General features: G+C 41.4%; 1 protein-coding gene across 50 annotated transcripts in view; it reads right to left on the bottom strand.

The window, feature by feature from the left end:
* LOC141273691 (uncharacterized) overlaps positions 1-17,007 on the bottom strand; it is a 167,524-nt gene extending 150,517 nt beyond the window's left edge. For 4 of the 50 annotated variants that reach the window (XM_073685895.1, XM_073685903.1, XM_073685917.1 and 1 more), the window contains exons 1-8: positions 16,791-16,984; positions 13,299-13,343; positions 12,335-12,379; positions 10,514-10,558; positions 8,690-8,734; positions 4,862-4,906; positions 3,526-3,570; positions 2,298-2,342 (exon numbers count right to left, since the gene is read on the bottom strand). In XM_073685895.1, the coding sequence (XP_073541996.1) occupies positions 2,298-2,342; positions 3,526-3,570; positions 4,862-4,906; positions 8,690-8,734; positions 10,514-10,558; positions 12,335-12,379; positions 13,299-13,343; positions 16,791-16,884 (409 nt within the window). In that variant the 5' untranslated portion in view covers positions 16,885-16,984. Of the gene's footprint in view, positions 1-2,297; positions 2,343-3,525; positions 3,571-4,861; positions 4,907-8,689; positions 8,735-10,513; positions 10,559-12,334; positions 12,380-13,298; positions 13,344-16,790 lie in introns of all 50 variants that reach the window. The other 46 variants (XM_073685912.1, XM_073685911.1, XM_073685928.1 and 43 more) reach the window with 41 other exon arrangements.
* Positions 17,008-17,930: the final 923 nt, after the last annotated feature.

Below are 17,930 nucleotides of genomic sequence, written 5' to 3'. Positions count from 1 at the left end.
GGTTTTAGCTTCTTTGATATTAGGTAGTGAAGAAAACAATGCTTGTAACAGGATAATTCATCCCAATGTGAACTTTGCTCACTTTGTCTTTCATCCCCCCTCTCTTTGGCACCAACAACAGCCACAAAATTATTCTTGATATTCCTTTTTTGCAATATTGGAGTGCGGTCTCTTGCAGAATTGCATATTATTTTTCCTGTCTTGAAATCTCCTGTTCTCTGTCTCTGCCAATAGAATATATTTTTGACATCACTTTTGGGTACATTGTCTATGATCATATTACCTGTAATATAACAGGACTGTGAGATTCATCCTATGTCCGCGGCTTTTGGATTTTTCTCTTTACTCCTGGTTTATATATATGTTGCAACATATGATGAATGTTGAAGGATGAATACATCCTTGCTCCTGTCTCATATAATTGCTATACTCTGTCAACCTTGGTTGTATGCAGTGAGGGCTTTATGTCCCTCACCCTATGTGGCTAATGTATGACAGCGTTGGCTTCTTATACTTAAAAAAGTGCATGATACTGTCTCAATATGTTCCATGCCACGGTAGTGGCCTTTTTTGTACATTCTTGGAATTTGTGTGCACACTTTTTGTACTGATACTGAACAGACTAATTATTTATTACCCTTTTTTTCATCTGTTATGCGCTATGAATAGACGTCCTTGTGACCGCCCACTGGGAGTCATGGTTACATACTTTGCGTCCCTTTCGACATTGTGGGCGGTATTAGCGGACGCTGCGCCTCCCACGTCATTTCCGGCCATGTGACTTCCGATTCAGGCCGGCCGGGTCGAGACACGCTACCACCGGTAAGCATCATCACTCACTACAAGGATACAGTATATAATGGACTAAACGCTCACGGAAACTGTTCCCCTGACGAACCCGTGTGGGTCATGGCGATATGCATGGGGCTTTCTTGTGTCCCCCGCTGACGTTATTCAGGCCCACTTCTCTCCCACGTGAGTCTGGGTTCTAGGTAACAATCTATTGCCCTGTCAGGATGTCTGCCGCACATACCCCTATGGGAGATTAATCATTATTTTTAGGTCTTCCAGTCTAACATTGGGCATTGTGCTCTATTTATTGATTTGGGTCATTTCCCATTTGTTGACCACATTAGGTTCATGGTCTCATATTACCTCTTATTGTGAAGGTTATTCGATTGGGGCCAGCATTCAATGGGATATACGTCTCTATTTACTTATATTGATGTAGCCTTCTATTTTTGTGAATGTTATGTTTTACAAGTCACTTACTTGTTAAAATACATTTCATTCTCCACATGTATCACTGAGGATTTCCAGATGGTGTATTAGCCTATTATCTGAATGCTATTCTCTATTAAATCTGAACAAATCTTTGGGGTGTCAACAATTGTTTGCTTATTGACATTTGTCATGCGGGGGACAGTGTGTATGCCATCTCTTGCCTTTTTTAAATGATTTTATCATGTGTTGTCCAATAAACTTTTTTTTTTCTATTTTCTCTATTGGAAGTGTGCTCGTCGCTATCTAGTGTCTTTTTTCTATATATTATCAATTATTTGCTCTTCTGAACCAGCCCCTAGTTTAATATTCTGGAAGAGCCCTTGTCACTTGGATTCACTCTGTCTTAAACAGCTCGAAGTGCTGTAATATACCAAAGCTTTGTGACCTCTGTCTGACTATTGGCACTTATAAGTGATTTAAATATCCACTGAATATTCAATCTATCATCAGAATGAGGAACTTTTGTCTCACATTCTCCCCTTGCCAGAAAACTGCAATCAGGAGGAGTTAAAAGGAGTGGGGATCCACAACGATCTAACAGTTAATGCGTATCTAGAGGATATCCTTTTAAAAATACAGTATATTATGGTCTTGCTGTTTTTACCAGTGATATACAAAGAAGAGAGGGTTCTACTGCAAAAATAAAACTGTCTTCCCCTTTAAATTATGGTGTTAGTTGTTTTTTTCCATTTTTGGACACAGGGACATGGTGTTTGTTTCCCAATCCATCTCCTGTCCATGATCCTTGGACCCATTCACGAACCCATTGTGTACTAGTAATGCTCTGGAAAGCAGAGTCCGGCATTTCTTTTTCACTACCTAATAGCAAAGAAGCTAATACCTACCAGGAATGGACCTCATCCAGTTGTACCATACCAATGTTGGGCTGCTTGTATGCTGAATGTATCTTTAAGCAAAGAATTTGTACTTTTTTTGCCTACAATAATAGTTGATTTACATTTTGTTATCCCTTGTAGCATATATGTTATTTCATAATATTAGTTGATTTTTACCTGGTTTCACAGTACTTGGCTCAGGTGTAGGCAAAACATCAGTCACTGAAAACAAATAGAAAAATGTTGCAATTAAAAAATCTGTATTGAGCTTTGCTTGATAATTTTTTTTAATGCAACCCATTTTATAGCTTTCTATAAGTGTAGAATGAGTCAGACTCATTATTATAAACTCTTGCAAATGTATTTTTGTGGTTGTCTGATTAATTGATTTTCTAAACTGAAAACTCATGGGCCCTTTGTCAACCATAATAGACAACTGGTAGAAAAATCGGGCCAGTCACAATCACAAATTGAGGCTGTGACTGGCTTCATGTGCAGCTCTGGGTGCTTGTCCCCATTGCAGATGTATGGTGGAGCTGCCTTCCAAACACAAAACCAAATTAGTGAATGCTTCAATTTTTTCCATGCAGACCATTTATCCATATAGAAAATCAGCCACATGCACTGGCACACTGGCTATAGAGGGTCCAGGTGCTCTCTGTGCGCAGTCCGTGGCACATGGACAGCACACAGACCAATTATTTGCTCTTCTGAACCAGCCCCTAGTATAATATTCTGGATTCACTCTGTCTTAAACAGCTTGAAGTGCTGTAATATACCAAAGCGTTGTGAGTTCTGTCTGACCATTGCACTTATAAGTGGTTTAAATATCCACTGAATATCCAAATTATTATCAGAATTGGGAACTTCTGTTTCACATTCTCCCCTTGCCACAAAACTGCAATCAGGAGGAGATAAAAGGAGTGGGGATCCACAATGATCTAACAGATAACACATATCTAGAGGATACCCTTATAATCATGGGCTTGTTGTTTTTACTAGTGATATACATAAAAGAGCGTGTCCTACTGCAAAAATAAAACTGCCCCCTCTCAATTATGGTGTTAGTTGTTTTTTTTATCCATTGTTGGACAGAGGGACTTGGTGTTTGTTTCCCACTCCATCTCTTGTCCATGATCCTTGGACCCATTCACAAACCCGTTGTGTACTAGTAATGCTATGGGGAACAGAGCCTGGCATTTCTTTTTCACTACCTAATAGCAAAGAAGCTAAAACCCACCAGGATTGGACCTTATCTAGTTGTACCAAACCAACATTGGGCTGTTTCTATGCTGTATGTGCCTTTGAGCAAGAATATGTACTTTTTAGCCTACAATAGCAGTTGTTTTACATTTTTTTACCTTTGTAGCATATATGTTATTTCATTATATTAGTTGATTTTTACCTGGTTTCACAGTGGTTGGCGCAGGTGTGGGCAAAACATCAGTCACTGGACAACAAAAAGAAAAATTCTGTAATTAAGTAGACAGTATTGAGCTTTGTTTGATATTTTTTTTTAATATAACCCATTCTATAGCTTTCTATAAGTGTAGAATGAGTAAGATTCATTAGCATAAACTCTTGGAAATGTATTTTCGTGGTTGTCTGATTGCTTTTATAAACTGAAAACTCATGGGCCCTTTGCCAACCACAATAGCCAACTAATACAATTGATTTGAGCAAGGCTGATTTTGGATAACCGTATTAAAAATCAGGCCAGTCACAATTGCAAATTGAGGCTGTGACTTGCTTCATGTGCAGCTCTGTGTGCTTGTCCCCATTGCAGATATGACGGGTGACGGAGCTGCCTTCTATTACGTGCATGTAAAACCAACCAAAATAGTGAATGCTGCAATTTTTTCCATGCCGACCATTGGTCCACATAGAAAATCAGCCATATGCTCTAGCACACTGGCTATAGTGGGTCCAGGTGCTCTCTGTCTGCAGTCCGTGGCACATGGACAGCACACAGACCAATTATTTGCTCTGCTAAAGCAGCCCTTAATATAATATGCTGGAAGAGCCCTTGTCGCTTGGATTCACTTTGTCTTAAACTGCTTGAAGTCCTGTAATATACAAAAGCTTTGTGAATTTGGTCTTATTATTACCCTTATAAGTGACTTAAATATTCATTGAATATATAAACTATCGCCAGAATGGGGAACGTCTGCCCCACATTATCACCTGGCCACAAAACTGCAACCAGGAGAAGTTAAAAGAGATGGGGATACACATTGATCTAACAGTTAACATGTATCTAGAGGACACCCCTTTAAAAATACAGTATATAATGGGCATGCTGTTTTTACTAGCGATATACACAGAATAGAGGGTCCTACTGCAAGAATAAAACGGCCCCCTCTCAATTATGGTGTTAGTTGTTTTTTTTTCCTATGTTGGACAGAAAAGGATGGAGTTTGTTTCTCACTCCATCTCCTTTTGATGACCCTTGGACACATTAAACAAACCCTTTGTGTACTAGTAATACTCTGGAGAGCAGAGTCCAGCATTTTTTTTCCACTGCCGAAAAGCAAATGAGTTTAAACCTACCAGGACTAGACCTAATCCAGTTGTACCATACTACTTTTGGGCTGTTTCTCTGCTGTATGTGCCTTTAAGCAAAGCTGATGTATTTATATGCTTCTTTGCTTACAATACTTGTACAGTTGTTGTTTTACATTTTATTATCCTTTATAGTATACATGTTATTTCATTATATTATTATATTGGTTAAATTTTACCTGGTTTTACACTTGTTTGCACAGGTGTGGGCAAAACATCAGTCACTGGAAAACAATAGAAAAATTATGGCGTTAAAGGAAATCTGTCATCAGGTTTCTGCTACCCCGAGAGCAGCCAGATGTAGGCAAAGAGAAGCGGAATCCAATGATGTACCACTTAGATTGCTGAGTGCAGCCGTTCTCACACAATCAGAGCTTTTGAATTTAGCAATAAAACAGAGCTGAAAAGCTAACCCCGCCCCACCAGGCTCAGTATATAAAATGTACATAGACAGTAAGCTGACTGTCACAGGAGGGGGGTATCAGACTAGCATGCACATGCTGCTGGGTCACAGCAATGATAAACTCCTGGTGCTAAAACAATCATTGCAGACAAACAAAAACTCTGATAACAGAGGCATTGCTGAACTGTGTGTTTTAACCCCTACAGCTTGCTGTTTGCAGCTTACATAGCAAAAACCTGCTGACAGATTCGGTTTAAGAGATCAGTATTGAGCCTCTCTTCATCATTTGTTTTTGTAAAATCATTTTATAGCATGCTGTAATTGTCATTACTATAAATTGTTGTAAGGCTATGTGCACACGATGCAGAAATGAAGCAGAAAATTTCTGCATCATTTCTGCATCTCCCTGGCAGAAAAAACACATGCAGATTGTGCATGCGTTTTTCCTGCAGAATACATGCGGATCCACATGCAGATTCACATGCGTTTCCGCATGCAGATTGACAAGCGCTTTCCAGGCGATTTTAGCATCACCTGGAAAGTGCTTGACAACTAGGTCACACTATATAAATCCATGCAAACAGCATGGATTTATATAGTGTGACCCGAGAGAGTGTATATACTTACCTCCGATGGCCCGCGCTGTCCTGCTTTACAAAGTTCCCGGCTGCCGGCAACTTTGAATTGAAAGACCTGCCGACGTCAGCGTCACGTGACCCGTCACATGACTCTGACGTCACCGCAGGTCCTACAACTCACTGCAAGTGCCGGGAACCAAGCGGGAGCGCTGCGCGGGCCGACAGAAGGTAAGAATACATTTATTTTTTATTTTATTCTTTTTTTTACAGCTTTTTTAATGGTACCTGGGTGTGGATGAGACTCTCCTCTCCTCCACACTCGGGTACCATCCGCATATTAGAACGCGCCAATAACGCAAGTACAAATGCTGTCTTGCGGAATTGGCGCGTTCTAATGCAAGTCAATGGCGGCGAAATCGCCGCGTTTCCGCAAAATTAATTGACATGTTGCGGATTTTTGACCGCAGCATTCACGCTGCGGAAAAATCCGCATCATGGGCACAGCACATGCGGATTTCCATTGGGGAACATTGCTTCCCTTCTACCATGCGTTTTTCATGCGTTTCCGCGGCATTTCCGCAACTGCAAAAACGCCGCGGAAACGCATGAAATACGCATCGTGTGAACTCAGCCTAAATGTATTTTTGTGAATGTCTGACTGATTGCTAACAAAAAGTTGTTGAAAAATTGAATTAAATATAAACAAAGGTTTTTTATTATCTAAACCCTCTAGAGCAGGGGTCCTCAAACTTTTTAAACAGGGGGCCAGTTCACGGTCCCTCAGACCATTGGAGGGCCGAAATATAGTTTTAAAAAAAAACTATGAACAAATTCCTATGCACACTGCACATATCTAATTTTGAAGTAAAAAAAACAATACAGGAACAAATACAATATTTAAAATGAAGAACAAGTAAAGTTAAATCAACCGGTATTTCAATAGGTAGCAAATGTACCCAATAGGCAGCATAGGTCCCCAATAGGCAGGTAAATGTACCCAATAGGCAGCATAGGTCCTCAATAGGCAGGTAAATATCCCCAACAGGCACGTAAATGTCCCCAATAGGCAGCAAAGGTCCCCAATAGGCAGCAAAGATCCCCAATAGGCAGCATAGGTCCCCAATAGGCAGCATAGGTCCTCAATGGGCAGGTAAATGTTCCCAATAGGCAGGCTGTTTCCCCCTTATAATGCCATATGCAGGCTGTTCCCCCCCTTATAATGCCCCATGCAGGCTGTTCCCCCCTTATAATGTCCCATGCAGCATGTCACCCCCTCATATTATGCCCCATGCAGCATGTCACCCACCCATATTATGCCCCATGCAGCATGTCACCCCCCCCCATATTATGCCCCATGCAGGATGTCCCTTTCCCTCCACATCATGCCCCAGGCAGGATGTCACCCCCCCATATTATACCCCATGCAGGATGTCACCCCCCCATATTATACCCCTTGCAGGATGTCACCCTCCATATAATGACCTATGCCTCCATACATTAAAAAAAAATAAAAAATCCAATACTCACCTCACTTCTCACTTGCTGCCGCTGCCGCTGCTCTGGTCTGGACTCCAGCGTCGCGGCGGCGTTGTCCCGCTCTGCGCTGCCCGTGACAGCACTTGGGAGGGTGATGTGTAAAGACGTCACCGCGCCCTCTGACGTGAGACGTCACAGGAAGCGCATAGCATAGCATAGCATGGAAGTCAGCGGATCTGCAGAGGCACCGGGAGAGGTAAGTATCCGCCTGCCGAGGCCCTGAGCAAGTGGGGGGAAGGGCGGGCATTGGCACCGCTCTCCTCTCCTCCGCCCATAGGGCCGGATGAAAGTCCTCCGAGGGCCGCATGTGGCCCGCGGGCCGTAGTTTGAGGACCCCTGCTCTAGAGGGATGCTTCTTTTGTGTTCACAACCCTGCAGTTACAGTCAAGAACATGAGGCAGGATTGTAACATTTCCCTGACCATTTTTACAAAACACTCTAACCTTATGTTCATGAATGCCCCTTAATTTATGGTACAGAAACATGCCATTTAAGGACAGGGCTTAACTGAGGCTAAGTCCACAGCGAATACTAACCCTTTTGTAGGCTATCCCAGGGATTAGAGCGTACTAGTAATGCGTAAACGTGCTCAGATAAGGGGTTATCCGAGCACGCTCGGGTCCTAACCGAGTAGACTCGGCGTGCTTGAATCCTATGTTCGAGTCACGATGGCTGCATGTCTCGCGGCTGTTAGAAAACCGCAACACATACAGGGATTGCCTAACAAATAGGCAATCAATATAAAAGTCCTGGACAACCCTTTTAAGGGAGTTTTGTAATTTGACTTAAAAAACCCACTGCATCTCTGCCTCCCAACGTCCTACTTACTGAAGATTGGTAGTTCAGACCAGTGACATGGTTTTGCCAGTGGTCAAAATAGTGCTACTCTGCCTCTGCAGCTTTGGAGGATCGCAAGGGATAATGTGGGAACTTCTGCACATATTATCCCTGGCTACAAAAACTGCAACCAGGAGAAGTTAAGAGGGGTGGAGATCCACATTGATCTAACAGTTAACATGTATCTAAAGGACACCCCTTTAAAAATACAGTATATCATGGGCTTGCTAACAGTGATATACACAAAAGATAGGGTCCTACCGCAAGAATAAAACCGACCCTCTCAATTGTGGTGTCAGTTGTTTTTTTTTTCCCATGTTGGACAGGAAAGGATGGTGTTTGTTTCTCACTCCATCTCCTTTCGATGACCCTTGGACACATTATCGAACCATTTGTGTACTAGTAATGCTCTGGAGAGTAGGATCCAGCAATTTTTTCCACTGCCGAAAAGCAAATGAGCTAAAACCTACCAGGACTGGACTTCATCCAGGTGTAACACTTTTGGGCTATTTCTGTGCTGTATGTGCCTTTAAGCAAAGCAGATGTATTTGTATGCTTCTTTGCTTACAATACTTTTACATTTATTTTACATTTTATTATCCTTTATAGTATACATGTTATTTCATTATATTGTTATATTTGTTAACTTTTACCTGGTTTTACACTTGTTTGCACAGGTGTGGGCAAAACATCAGTCACTGGAAAACAAGACAAAAATTATGGTGTTAAAGGAAATCTGTCATCAGGTTTCTGCACCCCATCTGAGAGCAAAATAATGTAGGCAAAGAGAAGCTGAATCCAATGATGTATCACCTAGATAAATGGGTGCAGCCATTCTCACACAATCAGAGCTTTTGAATTTAGCAATAAAGCAGAACTAAAAAGTTAACCCCGCCCCCACCAGGCTCAGTATATACAATATCCATAGATAGTAAGCTGCCTATCACAGGAGGGGGCGTGTTGAACTAGCATGCATGAGCTGCTGGATCACAGTAATGATAAGCTGCTGTTGCTAAAACAATCACTGCAGACAAACAAAACCTCTGATAACAGAGGCATTGCTGAACTTTGTGTTTTAACCCTACAGCATGTTGTTTGCAGCTTACATAGCAATAACCTGCTGACAGATTCCCTTTAATAAATCAGTATAGAGCTTTGCTCCATCATTTGTTTTTGTAAAACTATTTTATAGCATACTGTAAGTGTCATTACTGGAAATTGTTGTAAATGTATTTTTGTGAATGTCTGACTGATTGCTAACAAAAAATTGTTGAAAAATTGAATTAAATATTAACAAAGGTTTTTTATATCTAAACCCTCTAGAGCGATGCTTCTTATCTGCTAACCACCTTGCAGTTACAGTCAAGAACATGAGGCAGGATTGTAACATTTCCCTGACACATTTTTACAAAACATTCAAGCCTTACATTCATGAATCCCCCTTCGTTTATGGTACAGAAACATGCCAATTAAGGACAGGGCTTAACTGAGGCTAAGTCCACAGTGGATACTAGAACTTTGTAAGTTTATATAAGGGATTGTAGCCTACTAGTGATGCATAAACGTACAAGGGGTTAACCCAACATGCTCGGGCCCTAACTGAGTAGCTTCGGCATGCTCGAATTCTATGTTCGAGTCGCCGTGGCTGCATGTCTCGTGGCTGTTAGTGAGCTGTAACACATGCAGGGATTGCCTAACAAATAGGCAATCAATATAAAAGTCCTGAACAACCCCTTTAAGAGAGTTGTATAATTTGACTTCAAAAACCCACCGCTTCTCTGCCTCCCAACTTCCTGCTTGCTGAAGATTGGGAGTTCAGACTACTGACATGGTTGTGCAAGTGGTCTGAACTGTGCTACTCTGCCTCTGCAACTTTGGAGGATCGCAGGGGATAATGTGGGAATTTCTTCCCCACATTATCCCCTGGCCACAAAACTGCAACCAGGAGAAGTTCAAAGAGATGGGGATCCACATTGATCAAACAGTTAACATGTATCTAGAGGACACCCTTTTAAAAATACGTATATAATGGGCATGCTGTTTTTGCTAGTGATATAAACAGAATAAAGGGTCCTACCGCAAGAATAAAACCGTCCCCTCTCAATTATAGTGTTAGTTGTTTTTTTTTCCTATGTTGGACAGGAAAGGATGGTGTTTGCTTCTCACTCCATCTCCTTTCGATGACCCTTGGACACATTATCGAACCCTTTGTGCACTAGTAATGCTCTGGAGAGTAGGATCCAGCATTTTTTTCCTCTGCCGAAAAGCAAATGAGTTTAAACCTACCAGGACTAGACCTAATCCAGTTGTACCATACAACTTTTGGGCTGTTTCTCTGCTGTATGTGCCTTTAAGCAAAGCAGATGTATTTATATGCTTCTTTGCTTACAATACTTTTGCAGTTGTTGTTTTACATTTTATTATCCTTTGTAGAATACATGTTATTTCATTATATTAATATATTGGTTAAATTTTACCTGGTGTTACACTTGTTTGCACAGGTGTGGGCAAAACATCAGTCACTGGAAAACAATAGAAAAATTATGGTATTAAAGGAAATCTGTCATCAGGTTTCTGCTACCCCAAGAGCAGCCAGATGTAGGCAAAGAGAAGCGGAATCCAATCATGTATCACCTAGATTACTGAGTGCAACCATTCTCACACAATCAGAGCTTTTGAATTTAGCAATAAAACAGAGCTGCAAAGCTAACCCCGCCCTACCAGGATCAATATATACAATATCCATAGATAGTAAGCTGCCTATCACAGGAGGGGGTGTGTCGGACTAGCATGCATGAGCTGCTGGGTTACAGCAATGATAAATTCCTGGTGCTAAAACAATCATTGCAGACAAACAAAACCTCTGATAACAGAGGTATTGTTGAATTCTGTGTTTTAACCCCTACAGCATGCTGTTTGCAGCTTAAAAGCAAAAACCTGCTGACAGATTCCCTTTAAGAGATCAGTATTGAGCCTCGCTTCATCATTTGTTTTTGTAAAATTATTTTATAGTATGCTGTAATTGTCATTACTATAAATTGTTGGAAATGTATTTTTGTGAATGTCTGACTGATTGCTAACAAAAAGTTGTTGAAAAATTGAATTAAATATTAACAAAGGTTTTTTTTCTATCTAAACCCTCTAGAGGGATGCTTCTTTTGTGTTCACAACCCTGCAGTTACAGTAAAGAACATGAGGCAGGATTGTAACATTTCCCTGACCATTTTTACAAAACACTCGAACCTTATGTTCATGAATGCCCCTTAATTTATGGTACAGAAACATGCCATTTAAGGACAGGGCTTAACTGAGGCTAAGTCTACAGTGGATACTAACACTTTCGTAGGCTATCCCAGGGATTAGAGCCTACTAGTGATGTGTAAACGTGCTCAGATAAGGGGCTATCCGAGCACTCTCGGGTCCTAACCGAGTAGACTCGGCGTGCTTGAATCCTATGTTCGAGTCGCGATGGCTGCATGTCTCGCGGCTGTTAGAAAACCGCAGTACATACGGAGATTGTCTAACAAATAGGCAATCAATATAAAAGTCCTGGACAACCCTTTTAAGGGAGTTTTGTAATTTGACTTAAAAAACCCACTGCTTCTCTGCCTCCCAATGTCCTGCTTACTGAAGATTGGTAGTTCAGACCAGTGACATGGTTTTGCCAGTGGTCAAAATAGTGCTACTCTGCCTCTGCAGCTTTGGAGGATCGCAAGGGATAATGTGGGAACTTCTGCACATATTATCCCTGGCTACAAAAACTGCAACCAGGAGAAGTTAAGAGGGGTGGAGATCCACGTTGATCTAACAGTTAACATGTATCTAAAGGACACCCCTTTAAAAATACAGTATATCTTGGGCTTGCTGTTTTTAACAGTGATATACACAAAAGATAGGGTCCTACTGCAAGAATAAAACCGCCCCTCTCAATTGTGGTACCAGTTGTTTTTTTTTCCCATGTTGGACAGGAAAGGATCGTGTTTGTGTCTCACTCCATTTCCTTTCGATGACCCTTGGACACATTATCGAACCATTTGTGTACTAGTAATGCTCTGGAGAGTAGGATCCAGCAATTTTTTCCACTGCCGAAAAGCAAATGAGCTAAAACCTACCAGGACTGGACCTCAACCAGGTGTAACACTTTTGGGCTATTTCTGTGCTGTATGTGCCTTTAAGCAAAGCAGATGTATTTGTATGCTTCTCTGCTTACAATACTTTTACAGTTGTTGTTTTACATTTTATTATACTTTATAGTATACATGTTATTTCATTATATTGTTATATTGGTTAACATGTACCTGGTGTTACACTTGTTTGCACAGGTGTGGGCAAAACATCAGTTGCTGGAAAACAAGACAAAAATTATGGTGTTAAAGGAAATCTGTCATCATGTTTCTGCACCCCATCTGAGAGCAACATAATGTAGGCAAAGAGAAGCTGAATCCAATGATGTATCACCTAGATAAATGGGTGCAGCCATTCTCACACAATCAGAACTTTTGAATTTAGCAATAAAGCTGTACTGAAAAGTTAACCCCACCCCCACCAGGCTCAGTATAAACAATATCCATAGATAGTAAGCTGCCTATCACAGGAGGGGGCGTGTTGGACTAGCATGCATGAGCTGCTGGATCACAGTAATGATAAGCTGCTGTTGCTAAAACAATCACTGCAGACAAACAAAACCTCTGATAACAGAGGCATTGCTGAACTTTGTGTTTTAACCCTACAGCATGTTGTTTGCAGCTTACATAGCAATAACCTGCTGACAGATTCACTTTAAGAAATCAGTATTGAGCTTTGCTCCATCATTTGTTTTTGTAAAACTATTTTATAGCATACTGTAAGTGTCATTACTGGAAATTGTTGTAAATGTATTTTTGTGAATGTCTGACTGATTGCTAGCAAAAAATTGTTGAAAAATTGAATTAAATGTAACGAAAGTTTTTTTTTTTTATCTTAACCCTCTAGAGTGATGCTTCTTATCTGTTAACCACCTTGCAGTTACAGTCAAGAACATGAGGCAGGATTGTAACATTTCCCTGACACATTTTTACAAAACATTCAAGCCTTACATTCATGAATCCCCCTTCGTTTATGGTGCAGAAACATGCCAATTAAGGACAGGGCTTAACTGAGGCTAAGTCCACGGCGGATACTAGAACTTTATAGGTTTATACAAGGGATTGTAGCCTACTAGTGATGCACAAACGTGCCTAACGTATGTTATTGCATTATATTATTATATTGGTTAAATTTTACCTGGTTTTACACTAGTTTGCAGAGGTGTGGGCAAAACATCAGTTGCTGGAAAACAAGACAAAAATTATGGCATTAATGAAAATCTGTCATCAGGTTTCTGCTATCCCATCTGAGAGCAGCCATATGTAGGCAAAGAGAAGCTGGATCCAATACTGTATCACCTAGATAAATGGGTGCATCCATTCTCACACAATCAGAGCTTTTGAATTTAGCAATAAAGAAGAACTAAAAAGTTAGCCCCGCCCCCACCAGGCTCAGTATGTACAATGTCCATAGACAGTAAGCTGCCTATCACAGGAGGGGACGTAGCCGACTAGCATGCATGAGGTGCCAGGTCACAGTAATGATAAGCTGCTGGTGCTGAAAAAATCAAAGGCAAACAAAACTTCTGATAACAGAGGCATTGCTGAACTTTGTGTTTTAATCAGTACAACATGCTGTTTACAGCTTACATAGCAAAAACCTGCTAACAGATTCCCTTTAAGAGATCAGTACTGAGCTTTGCTCCATCACTTGTTTTGTAAACCTATTTTATAGTATGCTGTAAGTGTCATTACAGTACATAGTTGGACATTTATTTTTGTGAATGTCTGACTGATTGCTATCAAAAAGTTGAAAAAATGCAATTAAATATAAACATTTTTTTTTTTATCTAAACCCTCTAGAGTGATACTTCTTATCTGTTAACCTTCCTGTTTCTGCAGTTACAGTCAAGGACACAAGGCAGGATTGTAACATTTCCCTGACACATTTTTAGAAAGCACTCAAGCCTTATGTTTAAGAATCCCCCTTCATTTATGGAACAGAAACATGCCATTTAAGGACAGAGTTGAACTGAGGCTAAGTCCACAGTTGATACTAGCACTTTCCTAGGCCATACCAGGGATTGGAGCCTACTAATGGACTATTTGGCCTATTGATGTGGACCGCTGTACTACCATATGCGGACAGAACTGGTAAGACATTTTTGTTTGATAACTACACTGTTGTGTAACCTCTGATATTGTACCATAACTGCATTGTGTAATTGTTACTATAGGCGACAAACCTCTTTGATCAGATAATCTAGCAGGTACCATTGGTCTTAATATTTGGTAACTGTTGTAGATACTTAATTTATGAGCATAATACTATATGGCCATTCATCTGAAAGTATTTTCGTGTTTCTAAATTTACTAATTGTTATCTCTAATATCATCAATATCTGATTAGTGTGGGTGCAATACTCAGCACCACCGCCGATCAGATGTTCCCAGGGCAGGATGCACTGAGTTGCGGAGCTGCACAGCACAGCTCCGTCAACTGCATATTGTTCGCGGCCAGGTACTTCACATCCACCCCTTATTGATTGGAATAGGGAGTGGATCTGCATTACTAATCTACGGCCACTATTCTATTAACACAGCTGTGCAGCTGTGCAACTCAGCACATCTGGCTGCAGCTGGCATCAGGAACAGTTGATCGGCATTGATGCTGGGTGTCACACTCCCATCGATCTGATATTGATGGCCTATCCCAAGGGTTTGCCATCAATATAAAAGTCCTGGACAACCCCTTTAAGGGAATTCTGTAATTTGACTTAAAAAACCCACCGTTCCGCCGTCTCCCAACTTTCTGCTTGCTGAAGATTGGGAGTTCAGACCAGTGACATGGTTGTGCCAGTGGTCTGAATTATGCTACTCTGTCTCTGCAGCTTTGGATGATCGCAGGGCCACTGAAGCTGAACATTATAATATGAGGTAAATTACAACGTTACTTGTTTTTACAAGTGTGGCGCCCTGCTGCGCACTGGTGCCACAGAACCCAGAAGGGTGCATGGATGGACTTCTCCACAAGAGGCCCTCACACATTCACACACCTCCACCCTACCACCTCAGACCACCAGAGGGAGCCCTGATAGGGAGAAATATAGGGAGGGTGGAGTCAGGCAGCTGAGTTAGTTCAGTGAGTAGTGAGCTTTGAGTTGAGCAGAGAGCATGCTGATGCTCAGAGAGCAGTGAAGGGGCAGCACGCTGGCTGCTGTGCTCAGGCGAGCCAAGACCTACAGCACAAGTGAGGGCCCTGAGTGTGGCCGAAGGCGAGAGGAGAAGGAAGAAGTAGCGAGGGGGCAGAGGAGCATACCAGGCTCACCCCAAGATATATACCCGACACAGGGTCCGCGCCTACGGGGTCCCTTTATACCCAGTAGGGACCACCGGAACCCCTGGAGGACTACAGGTCCCAGGTTTACCAAACGCTGACTACAGTACCAGGGATAGGAGTCATGGAGGCCCCAGCGTCCAGGGAGAGTGATCTCCAGGAGAAGGCCCTACCACCAGGTCAGCAGGTGCAAGGGAGAGAGAGAGACAGTAACCAAGCTAGGCCTAGTTCCAGGCAGGCAAGAAGCTTAGTGAGTAAAGCCACGGATCAGGAGGCCCTATACCCGCTCACTGGGGAGAGTCCAAAAGTGCGCCCTTCGTCCGGAGTACCCTGGACCATGCCTGTATCATCACCAGTAAAGATACTGAAGCTTACCCCCGTGTGAGGGTCCGTCTTTCCTCCGAGACCATCCTGCCATCTCTCCCCAGCATCCACAACCTACTCTACCTACACTGCCATGGAGCTAGCTCTACCTGTGGAGAGCCACACCATCCCTGCTGCCGTAACATCAGCTCCAGAGGACTGCTACGCAGCGGCGGCTTCCTTTAGCCGCAATCCACAGGTGCCGTCATGAACACTTTAAATCCCTTATAAATATTCCCCTTTTTGATGACCGCCCTGGGCCACGGACCGGGCCAGCCCCCGTGATATCCCCCACCGGCATCCAGAGTCCCGGGTGCCGAGTACCCCACGGCCTCGGGGGCGCGTCACAAGCACTTTGCATTTTAACCATTTAGGAAGTTGAGAAAGCCTCCTTAATTAAAAGTTATGTTTTAAATGTCTAGCTATATTTGAGTTGACCCCAATAATTGTATTATTTATTAGAGCTAACGTAAAGGGGTTTTCCTACAAACGAAAGTTCATTTTAAAAATTGTCTGTGACTGGCAGTGTACGGAACATGGTCTGATGATACCACATCTCCTGGGCAGGGGGGAAAGCAAAAGACAATACAATATTACAGCAGGGGATCACAGATGATTCATTTTGTGAGGTAAAATATTTCACCACCTGTTTTTAAACAAAATTTTACCTCACAAAATTAATCCTCTGTGATCCCCTGCTGTCCTGTCTGTATACTCTTTTGCTTCCTCCCCTGCCCAGGAGCTGTGGTATGATCAGACCATGTTCCATACATGGTCAGACACAGCCAATTTTTTAATTAACTTTTGTTTGTGGGAAACCCCTTTAAGTTATATTATTATGTTGCTAGGATTGTATTTGGTTTAAAATATTAAAAAATGCTGTATTCCTAAGATTATGTTCCAATTTAGATATAAAATACTGATAAAACTATTATTTACACAGGCGTTCGAGCTTCTGCCATTTTGATTTTCTGAAAAAGCATTGCTTACCTTTACCACAAGGTTGTGGTATCACGGTTGGTTGAGCAGGTACCTGTTCCTTCTGTTTATTAAGGTTTCCATGGCTTCCTTTGACTCCAGACATGATTTGTGATAGATGAGGTATCTCAACAGGTATCGAAGAGAGATCGTCTTCCAAGTGATGTTTGCTGTTGCGATAACTTCCTCTTTTATACTGTGACTGGAATTTGATGGATTGATGACGTTGGATGGAATTTCTTTCTAACCTCTAGAGAATGTGTTCATTTATTATTCATCGGTAGGGTTGTTTAAATTTACTCCCACCACCCACCCCTAAGCCTAGGTGTTACTACTTATTCCCCCTGTGCCTAAATAAGAATTTCATGAATCACCTGTCATTCAGCTTCTTGTTATTCTAGAAATAGACCTTAAAATCATGGATTCTTATGAATGGGTGGATCATTAGAAGACGCCTAATCAATATATTTATATTCAGGTGCGGTTTGATGAGCGATAATACAATGCAATCCTGTGTATATTCATGATAAGAAACTTAATTACTTTGACATACAAGTTTTTCTGGATTTTTAGGAGCTTGTTAAGTTTTATCATATTTTAAACTTTTTTTCTTTTACAGTGTAAGTACATGCACATGGCAAACCCAAAAAATAAAGCCATACTCTGTACAGTTATACCCTCAAGTACCACAAGTACTAATAATTGAAAAAATAAACCAGGTTAGCAGGTGCCAAGAAAACAATATGAATATTTATAAATGACCATAAATGATATCTTTATCATCTCCATTGGGAGTAGGTACAAGTTATTTTTACACTAAAGCAAATGTCTTTCCAGGTCAATGATCACTAAGTAAATTAATAAGAAGCATTAAAAACTTGTAGAGGATTATAAAAACATGGCAGCTTTCTTCCACAAGCAGTGACACACCTGTCCATCGGTTGTGCATATTACCACAGCTCAATCTTACTTACTTCAATAGAACTCATCTCTTATAGATACCATAAAGGCTGCAAGTTTTGTACTCCAAAAATCTGCCAACCGAATGCAGAATTTTTCCACATTTTAACCAGCATGTTAAATTCTGTTGTGGAATTTCACCATGACCAATGTACGAAAGGGTTCCCAAAAGAATGAAGGTGATTGTAGTAC

Source organism: Phyllobates terribilis, unplaced genomic scaffold (genome assembly GCF_046119375.1).
Source record: "Phyllobates terribilis strain yellow unplaced genomic scaffold, ASM4611937v1 Scaffold_5__5_contigs__length_657084704, whole genome shotgun sequence".
NCBI classification, from domain to species: domain Eukaryota; kingdom Metazoa; phylum Chordata; class Amphibia; order Anura; family Dendrobatidae; genus Phyllobates; species Phyllobates terribilis.
Note: the sequence above shows the minus strand (reverse complement) of the source record. Positions and strands in the feature narration are given on the sequence as shown.